This window comes from Nicotiana tabacum, chromosome 10 (genome assembly GCF_000715075.1).
Source record: "Nicotiana tabacum cultivar K326 chromosome 10, ASM71507v2, whole genome shotgun sequence".
NCBI lineage: Eukaryota > Viridiplantae > Streptophyta > Magnoliopsida > Solanales > Solanaceae > Nicotiana > Nicotiana tabacum.
In genome coordinates, this window is record NC_134089.1 from 141,889,096 (window position 1) to 141,899,589 (window position 10,494).

General features: G+C 34.7%; 1 protein-coding gene and 1 pseudogene across 1 annotated transcript; both read left to right on the forward strand.

Annotated features, from left to right (window-relative positions):
• Nucleotides 1–4,034: 4,034 nt before the first annotated feature.
• On the forward strand, nucleotides 4,035–7,531 carry LOC107766020 (receptor-like serine/threonine-protein kinase SD1-7). The gene is made up of 7 exons (XM_016584729.2): nucleotides 4,035–5,392; nucleotides 5,501–5,638; nucleotides 5,739–5,908; nucleotides 5,983–6,193; nucleotides 6,280–6,517; nucleotides 6,600–6,750; nucleotides 6,842–7,531. Exons 1-7 carry the CDS (start codon nucleotides 4,153–4,155, stop codon nucleotides 7,127–7,129), a joined length of 2,436 nt encoding a protein of 811 aa, XP_016440215.1. The 5' UTR covers nucleotides 4,035–4,152; the 3' UTR covers nucleotides 7,130–7,531.
• LOC142165637 (U6atac minor spliceosomal RNA) lies at nucleotides 7,213–7,325 on the forward strand (annotated as a pseudogene).
• Nucleotides 7,532–10,494: the final 2,963 nt, after the last annotated feature.

Consider the following 10,494-nt stretch of genomic DNA (forward strand, 5'->3'; position numbering starts at 1 on the left):
TATATGTGATAAAAATTATGCATAAGAATGTGTTTATGCATGGTTGGATAAATACCACAACTCACCTCTAAGGGAGGTTTGAGAGAAATAAAGATAATGAATATTACAATGTGGTTACATGAATATGTCATTGGTCGCGTACATGTGATACGCCAAATATTATTTTGCCATGCCTTATAAAAGTTATTAAAGACAAAATTAAAGCAATAAATGATTTTGCTTATGATGATTCTGACCATGACAATTTATTATGATATAAGTTTCTCCGTGAATGAGACATTTACCATATGAATGGTATGATAAAAGATCGTGTAGTACAAAAGTTGTTAAGAGCTCCAAAAAAACTAATTTGTTACTATATGGATGAATAAAATTATTCATGATATTGATATTGTAAAGTCTCAAAAGAAACTTTTTGAGTTTCAAATGTATAAGTCAAAGTGGTTATCATATTGAGACAATAAATGAAAGGAAGATTGAATATATTCATATTTCTATAATTATATCGGGTAAATATGAAAGGTTACCCAGTTTTATTTCTATTTGTACTACACAAATATAAGCATGATGCTTGAATCATATGCCACAAGTAAACTAGAGGTTTACTAAAATAAATATTAGTTGGCATAACCGGTTGACCATCCCGGTTCAATTATGATACGAAAAAATTAATTGAGAATTACATTGGCATATATTGAAGAATAGAAGATTTTTCAAGAATTCTCTTGTGTTGCTTATTCTCATGATATACCAGTTAAGGTTGGGATTGTATCCCTTGATTTTTAGAACAAATAAAAGGTGATAAATATATGGGCCCAGTCACCTGCCATGTGGATTGTTTACTATTATATGATTTTAATAGATGCATCTATTCTATGGTCATATGTGCATTTGTTATCAACTTGCAGTTTGGTTTTTGCAAGGTTGCTTGCTCAAATTATTAGAGTACAGTTCCAGAATATAAATTATGATGATTTATCTTAATAATACTGGTTTAAATCCAAGTTGGTTTAGCAGAAATTATATGCCTCCAATTATAGCTAAATCATTGGTTATGAGAACAAAACTCTCAAAAATGAATTTTTGTATGAGAAGTATTATTAATATACAACAGCACTTGTACACATCTAGCCAAATTATGAAAATTTCTCGCTATCACAATCGGTTCAGAGTCAGGAACCAAATAATTTCTATATAGAAATATGGATGTGCTATATGATTTAATTATTCTACCACAATGCACAAAGATGTATTCCCAAAAAAGGTTGGAAAATCTGTTGGTGATCCCAACATTAGGGAAAAAATGGGCAGTTGAGGAAGTGATACATGAAATGAATTATTATGAATACATATAGATCATCGTATAAGGAAATATGAACTTAAAGTTCAAGTTCAAGTGATAATTCATTTACAAATTATTTCCAGACGCATTTGCTGACCCAAAGCTAAATGTCATATTTCAGCTGTCAATGCTCCAAATAGAATAAAGTCCACGAGGGACAGAGTCTATGCCACGCATGAAGCGTAACAGACCAATCGGTTCCAAATATAAAACTCCTTGAAGAAGGACAACGACAAATAATCAAAATGGTCATAATAAGGAGGCAAGTGCTCTAGAAGAGCACCACGACATAACACTTCATAAGACCTCATGGGAGAGGCTCAGGTACCTGAAAATAATGAGATAAAAAAACATCAATAAGTTATGTCTTTATTAGGTAATAATGGAACCGACATAAAGTGATCGTCGACGATATTGTTAATATAATACAGCGCTCAATATTATTAATATTGACGAGGATCTTGAGCTCAAATCTGTCATGAAATTTGGACAGATAAATGATTGGCCAAAATAAAATAAAATAAAATAAACGCAATCAAGATTGATTTCACCTGAAAAATGTGAAGTTGGACGGATAGTCTCAACACCTGAAAGTATAAAGCCATTGGAGGTATAAATATGCTCTTGTGCGAAGAAAGACAAGTCGATAGGCATAAAGACGACTTGTGTCACAAGAAGATTTGTAACTATCCTGGCATTGATTATATAGAGACATGTTCTCTTGTGGTGGATGTAGTCATTTCAGGTTTTAATCTGACAATACATAAAAAACTTGATATGCATATAATGGAAATCATTGAAGGATTTAAATTGTTCTGAAGCATATTATGGTTCCCAAGAAATTTATTAAATAAAGCTTCAATAATCCTTATACGGATTGAAACAATCAGGGCGCATGCGGTATAATCGCCCGAGAAAATACTTGTTGAAAGAAGGGTACAAGAATAATTCAATTTGTCATTGTAAAAGGATCCGGATTTGAATTTGTTATAATCGTCGTGTATGTTGATGATTCAAATATTATTAGAACTCCCGGGGAGCTTCATAAAGCAGTAGACTATTTAAAGAAAAGAATTGAAATAAAAGATCTTAGAAAGACAAAATTTTATCTTGGTCTACAAATTGAGTATATGAAAAATGAATTTTTGTCCATCAATCAACATACACTGAAAATATTTTAAAGCGATTCTATATGGATAAAGTACATCCATTGAGTACCCGATGGTTGTGTGATCACTCGATATAAATAAAGATTCATTCCGACCTCATAAAAATAATGAAGAACTTTTTGATCCTGAAGTACCATATCTTAGTGCAATTGATGCACTAATGTATCTTGTTAATACTACAAGGTGTGACATAACTTTTTCAATTAATGTCTTAGCAGGATATAGCTCTGCCCCTACAAGGAGACATTGGAATGAAATCAAACACATATTGCGTTATCTTAAAAGGACTACCGATGTGGGCTTATTTTATGGCAATGATTGCAATTCCGATTATATTGGTTATGCCGATGCGGGGTATTTATCTGACACACACAAGGCTTGATCTCAAACATGCTATGTGTTTACATGTGGAGGTATTGTCATATCTTGGCGATCGACTAAGCAATCAATCGTAGCTACTTCATCTAATCATGCTGAGATAACTGTTATTTATGAAGAAAGTCGAGAATGTGTATAGTTGAGGTCTATAATACATCTTATTCGAGCCAAAAATGATTTGAAGTGTTACAAACTACCCACAATTTTGTATGAAGACAATACATCATGAATAGCCCAATTGAAGGGAGGATTCATAAAAATAGTTAGGACAAGTCGCATTTCACCAAAGTTATTTTCCACACGTGATCTTCAAAAGAATAGTGATATCAATGTGCAACAGATTCTTTTAAGTGATAATATGGTTGATTTGTTCACCAAATCTCTACCGACGTCAACCTTCAAGAAACTAGTCTACAAGATTGGGATGTGAATGATCAAGGATGTGAATTGATGCTCTCATCAAGAGGAGTTAATATGCGTTGTACTCTTTTTCCCTTACAAAGTTTTGTCCCACTGGGTTTTCCTTGCAATGTTTTTAACGAGGCAACCAAAAGGCGTATTTCTAAACATGTGTACTATTTTTTCTTCACTAAGATTTTTTTTCCCATAGGATTTTTTCCTAGTAAGGTTTTAACGAGGCACATTATCTTTGGACATCCAAGGGGGAGTGTTATGATAAATATCACATTATGGTGGATGTCTACTCTTCTTCCATGATCTTCATCTCAAATGCTTAATGACATATTTTGTATGTTCAATGACATATTTATGCCTATATAAAGGCCTTGTAATAGATAGAAAAATACACACAATTGAAGAAGAAAATCTCTTCCTTCTCTCTATCTCCATTTCTTGTTCATATTTTACTAAATTGCTTATATTTCTTGTTCATGTTTTACTAAATCGCTTTTATTTTATAACAAACTCAATTAATTTTCCCTGTACGTGGAAGCCATTGTTCTGTTCATTTTCACACTCTGTAACAGTGAAAAATAACATTATGTCGCTAAACCTATCTTTTGTGTCATTATTTAATGTTTAGAAACGTGTAATTTAGGTGTGTATATATTTAGGAGAAAGGGACCACAAATCTTTTTATTTCTCTCAATCTTTTAAAAGAGGTACTATGTTTGTTTAAAATATTGTGCTAATAAAGAACATTCTCTCCTTTAATTCCAACTTGGTGGAAGTGGGAGAAGTGGTGCACTTACTTGGGATAAAGAATAAAACAAGAACAAACAAGGAGCTGTACTAGGAAAACTAATGGAGTTAGATACTGTCCTAGCTCTTGTACTAGTATTCTCATGTTCTTGCTTAACCCTTCTTTCAAGTGAAGACAATATCAAGGTGGGCAAATCAATTACTGGTAATCAGAAAATGGTTTCAACAGGTGGAACTTTTGCCTTCGGCTTTTTCACTCCAGGCAATTCTACATTTAGCTATATTGGCATATGGTATAATACCATCCCTGAACTAACTGTCATTTGGGTTGCTAACAGACAATCTCCAATCCCTCAGAATTCTACTGCAGTTTTCACTATTGGTGATGATGGAAATTTAGTGCTTTTTGATGAAAATGGTAAACTTATTTGGTCGTCAAATGTTTCGTCCACAACAGGTTTGGCTTCAAATTCTGCTGTGGGAGCATTGTTAGATAATGGAAATCTTGTTCTTATGCATGGTGAGTCCCATATATTGTGGCAGAGCTTTGAACATCCTACGGATACATTTATGCCTGAGATGAAACTCGGTTATAATAGAACGACTAGCCAACGAACTCTGGTCAATTCGTGGACAAGTAGTGAAGATCCTCGGCCTGGAAATTTCTCTTTTGGAGTAGACCCTCAAGGGCGACCACAGTTTTACATTTGGAAGCAGAACAGTATTTATTATAGGTTTGACGATAGTAATGAATACTCTGGAGGGAATTTCCTGGGAATTGCATGGTATCTTTCTGTTGTTTCAGGAAAAGATGGAGTATTTCTTACTTATGGTTACACCAAAAGCCTGATAACAATAATCGTCGTTTTGAATCCTGGTGGATACCTTCAGGTGCTGGCATGGATTCAGTATGCTAATAAATGGAAAGTTGAATTTCAGGCACCACAAGTTCCTTGTGAACTTTACGCGCAGTGTGGTCCATTTGGCAGCTGTGGGATCAGATCAAACAGATGCAAATGTTTAACAGGATTTGAACCAAGATTTTCGACAGATTGGGCAAATGGGAAGCCGAATGGAGGTTGTGGTAGAAAAGTAGCATTGGGGTGTGATGGCGGAGATGGGTTTTTGAAGCACGAGAATATGAAGTTGCCCGATCATGCTATCTCCTTCGGGAATATGAACATTAAGGAGTGTGAAACTCAGTGCATTAGAAACTGTTCCTGCTCAGCTTATGCCTATTCAAATAGCACCTGTTTAGTTTGGTTTGGAGATTTACTAGACCTTGCACATAACTATACTGCTGGCAGAGCTCTCTATGTTCGAGTTCGTGGCTCTGAGCCAGGTATTTTCACTTCAATTCCTATCAATTCTACTAATAATGATTCATTACATCTTTTATCTAGAAAACTAAATTTATCTAATTTATCTACCATTTGGCTTCTGGATGCAGTTACTCATCGCGTATCTGGGAATTCAGCTCGGAGACACATAGTTTTTATTGCAAGAATTGTTTCTGCAATATCTGCTATCTTGGTTCTTATTAGTATTTTTGTTTTTGTCTTCAAAAGAAAGCACTTGAGAAGACAAGGTATGTCAAGTGCTTCTTAATTGTAAATTAGCACCAGTAATGATTTTAAAATTTGTATGGATTAAACTGATTTGCTTTACTGATTGCTGTTTGCAATTAGGCTGGACACATGGAACTTCTGCTCTCATTAAGTCTGTATCTAGCTTGTATTCTGTGGGAAAAAGCGATATGAAGTTGCTACAGTTCAGCCTGCAGCAAACAAGAGAGGCTACAGACGATTTCCACGAGGAAAACAAACTTGGAGAAGGTGGCTTTGGCCCTGTGTTTAAGGTGTTAAATTCAGCTTTCGTATTTTACTGATACTACTTTAAGTAATCTGTCTCATTTTAGACATACTGTTTCAGGGGTTTTTGGTCGAATTTGGAGACGTAGCTATCAAAAGGCTATGCAGAAGGTCATCTCAAGGACAGGAGGAGTTCATGAATGAGTTGAAGTTAATTGCAAAACTGCAGCACAAAAATCTTGTCAGCCTCTTAGGATGTTGTGTTGAAGGCGAGGAGAAAATACTAATCTATGAATATATGCCCAATTGCAGCCTGGACAAATTTCTTTTTGGTTCGTCTTCTACACCGTTTAAGACTTCAAATGACTTAAAAGAATTTCAATTCTCTTAGTTAATGAGATATTCAATTTTATTCCAGACTCTCGTCTAAAAGTTACACTAGATTGGAGTACGCGTTTCAAGATAATAGAAGGAATTGCTCAAGGAATGCTTTACCTACACAAATACTCGAGATTAAAAGTCATTCACAGGGACTTAAAGGTAAGCAACATTCTGCTTGATGAAGAGATGATCCCTAAAATATCAGACTTTGGAATGGCAAGGATTTTCGGGACTGATCAAACACAGGCCAATACAAACCGAGTTGTTGGTACATAGTAAGTGATAACCCCTTTACTAGCTTTTATGTCATTGCCTCTTGCGTATAGCTAATGAACGATTTACGCAAATCTGGCGTAGTGGCTATATGTCTCCCGAATATGTAGTATATGGCCAATTTTCAGAGAAATCAGATGTATTCAGCTTTGGAGTATTGGTGCTAGAAATTCTGACTGGTGAGCGAAACTCAGACTTTTTCATGACTGAAGTCTCTGTGTCCCTCTTAGGATGGGTAAGACACTCAGCACATTTTGAAACTTTGTCAAAGTTTGTTTTCTTTCAATATTTTTTTCATTTATGGGGTAACTCATTTGATCTTTTAGGCATGGAATAAGTGGAAAGAAGGAAGCTTGTTGGAGTTGATTGATCCATCAATAAGGGAAACCTGCGATAGTGATAAGGCGACAAGGTCTATAATGGCTGCACTTCTTTGTGTTCAAGAAATCCCAACTGATCGGCCAACAATGTTTGACATAGTTGTCATGTTGAGCAACGAAACATTGCCCATCCCAGAACCAAAAGAACCTGCATTTCGCAGCAGCTTGCAATCTCAACAGTTAAATGATATATCCATAAATGAGATGACATTTACCTTGCCGGTGCCTCGATAAGAGGATTTAGTGTTCCAACTTCTTGTAGTAAGTTTTCCTTGTTAGGACAGAACCATCTTCTCCAAATCATAAATTTCTTAATTGTGTTTTAGAAAGGAGAGATGTTTGACACCTCCCCTGATGGGGAGGGACCCCTGTCTGCCAGCCCACAACTTTAGGATAAACTAATCTATAGATTTTGCTTAAAAAAATTTCAGGCTTTACTTGTTAACAGAAGATAAGGTCCTTAATTGTTGAACCTACAAAGTGTAGGCTCTCGAATAAATACAGACTGAACTTCACATTGATGTTTCCTTGTCTGTTCTGCTGGTTTATCAAATTTGATCATCTTGTTTTCTACTTGGCTTAAAATTGTTGGAATTTGTGGGTATCTCAAAAGGAAATGTCCCTTATTTTTATCAACTTTCTCTCATCTTGAAATAGTTAAACTAGCCGTTACAAACTAGACATTACAAATTAGCCGTTAACTAGCCATTGGAGCAACACCTATATAAATATTGTCTTTGGAGAGCTAAAGAAACAGTGTTCTTGACACGCCTCAAGCTTTGATAAATCCTATTCTCCATAACCAATTTATCCAACAAAAATATGGTTGAATTATATTTATTACTGTAATGAAAGAATTTTGGTTTATGCAGAGAGCAGTCCAATGTAATGGGAGATTGAACAAATGATGGAATTAAGTAAAACTCTGATTTTGAGAATGACAATGCTGTTTAAAGTAAAGGAACAAAAGAAAAGGAAAGAAACTTGGATGGTTGGGAATGTGGGGAGAAAAATTATGTAGTGGAGTTAGCAACTTCTCCATGAATCTGGATGATGTAGATTTAAAGTAGGCCTATTCTTGTTGCCAACAATGTCCTACATAGTTGTCTTGTTAAGCAATGAAACAATACTCATCCAAAAGGGTAAGTGAGATGACATTTACCTTGCCAAAACCTCGATAAGAGGAAATACAGTCTGAACTTCTTCTATGTTTAGTTAATGTTTCCATTCTGTTCTTCAGTATATTAAATTTGTGACTTGATTAACATGTTCATGTCTGTCTTCCACCTACCATATCATTAGCTGACAGATATTTTGTGACTTAATGGGTTCACATGAGATATTCCCTAATTAAATTTGCTCAGTAAATCCGGGTTAAGAAATAAGAGGAGTCCGGAACCTAAATAATGTGTGTTTGGACTCAAAACACACAAATAAGTGTATTAAAAAAATGACATTTCTATATATAGCGTGCAACAACAACACGCTATATATTAACGGTAACGTCTGCCGTTAAGTATAGCGTGTTGTTGTTACACGCTATATGTATAGCGCACAAACAGAAAACAATATCCTCTGATTTTGGCCCCACCAATAAGTGAACTTACAATCACAATTATTTCAATGTATAGCGTGTGTTTAAAAAACGCTATATATCCAAAATTTTCTACCTCCCGGACTAGCCATTTCCTATAAAGTGGTCAGAGTATTTGGAAAAATCGTTCACATGCAATTCTAATTCTCTTCAATATTTTCTTATTGTTAAACTCTGAAGCATTTTTTTCACAATGTCTGAAGAGCGTAGAATAAGAGTTTCACTATATTGGGGGTGAGGTTGTGATGGAGAATTGTGACGGAGAATAACTCTGTGAGGTATAGTTTATCTCCACAGGGTCATGTTAAATTACCACTTACACTAGAGTACGATAAATTGATATCGTTGTTATGCAAAAAATGGGAAAGAGGAAACGTTCAGTGATAATGGGTGATATGCTCCACCTCTGTATCGTCAGTGGTATCGGGGTGGAGTAGCTCCAGGTGCTGTCTAATAAGGGTCAAAGCCAAGCGACTAGCACCAGACGATGCAGCCTCGTCCTGAGGCCTGAAACCAGTAAGCTGATGCAGCATGTCCAAATAATGATCACGCGACATATATCTCATAGCAATAGGCAGTGAAACGGGCATGCCATATAAAACCTCAACGTCCTGTAGCGTGACGGTAGCCTCGCCAATGGGCAAATGAAAAGTATGCGTCTCCGGTCGCCACCGCTCAATCAACGTCGTGATCAACGCCCAGTCAACCTGTATCCGGCCGATCTTAATAATCCTATAGAATCCTGTGGCCTGGAGGCAATGGATTACACGCTCGTGGAGAACTTTGTCATGAAGAAAATCTCACAGGTCGTCCACTCTCCTAGCACGGAGAGTCTGGGAAAGTAACTCTCCATCCCATATATGGGCGGACCTATGATCGCCCTGAAGCACTAATAGCTCACGAGAGTAAGGGCCGGGATGTATAGGCGCGTCCATATCGTCAACTATAAATTAAACAACATTAATTGTATGTTAATTATTAAATTGTACAAAGTATATGTAATAATTTGGGTCCAGGCTCGATATTTTAGGCCCAGTAGCACCAAATTTTCATGAATATTTATGTGTGTCAATTTCAATTTTTTTTATAATTTTGTGTGTGTTTGTTTTATAATTTAAATTCTATATTTTTTAGAGATTTAATTGTACAAAGTATATGTAACAATTTGGGTCCAGGCTCGATATTTTAGGCCCAGTAGCACCAAATTTACATGAATATTTATGTGTGTCAAATTCAATTTTTTGATAATTTTGTGTGTATTTGTTTTATAATTTAAATTCTAAATTTTTAATTATTAAATTGTACAAAGTATATGTAACAATTCGGGCACGCTCGATATTTTAGGTCCAGTAGCACCAAATTTTCATGAATATTTATGTGTGTCAATTTTAATTTTTTAATAATTTTGTGTGTGTTTATTTTATAATTTAAATTCTAAATTTTTTTAGAGATTTAATTGTACAGAGTATATGTAACAATTAGGTTCCAGGCTCGATATTTAAGGCCCAGTAGCACCAAACTAACATGAATATTTATGTATGTCAAATTTAATTTTCGATTATTTTGTGTGTGTTTGTTTTATAATTTAAATTCTAAATTTGTACAAAGTATATATTTTCATCTACCATTCTAAAATTACTTAAACTACAAGGATTCTACGCTAAAATACTATACAGTTTACTACGTTAAAAGTTTCTACATTTTACTACGCTAATAAATAAACTAAATATAAACAACATATATATTTTAATCACATAACATTAAAAAAAATAGCTACAACAATACTAGTTTCGCAAATAAAAAACATATAATGACATATAAATACTAATATCTAAATACTTATATTAACATAAAAAATTAAATCTAAATTTTACACTAATATCTAAGTCCGGATAAATATAACATACTAGTTTTGCAAATACAACACAAAAGGACATGGAAACACATTCAATAGGCAGTGATATACATTATTATACAAGTTTGGACATAAAATAAATCGAAATAC

Coding starts and splice junctions, on each gene's coding strand:
- LOC107766020 (XM_016584729.2), top strand. CDS start 4,153: ATGGAGTTAGATACTGTCCTAGCTCTTGTACTAGTATTCTCATGTTCT. Junction 5,909..5,982: donor GCTTTGGCCCTGTGTTTAAG/GTGTTAAATTCA, acceptor ATACTGTTTCAG/GGGTTTTTGGTCGAATTTGG. Junction 6,518..6,599: donor AACCGAGTTGTTGGTACATA/GTAAGTGATAAC, acceptor AATCTGGCGTAG/TGGCTATATGTCTCCCGAAT.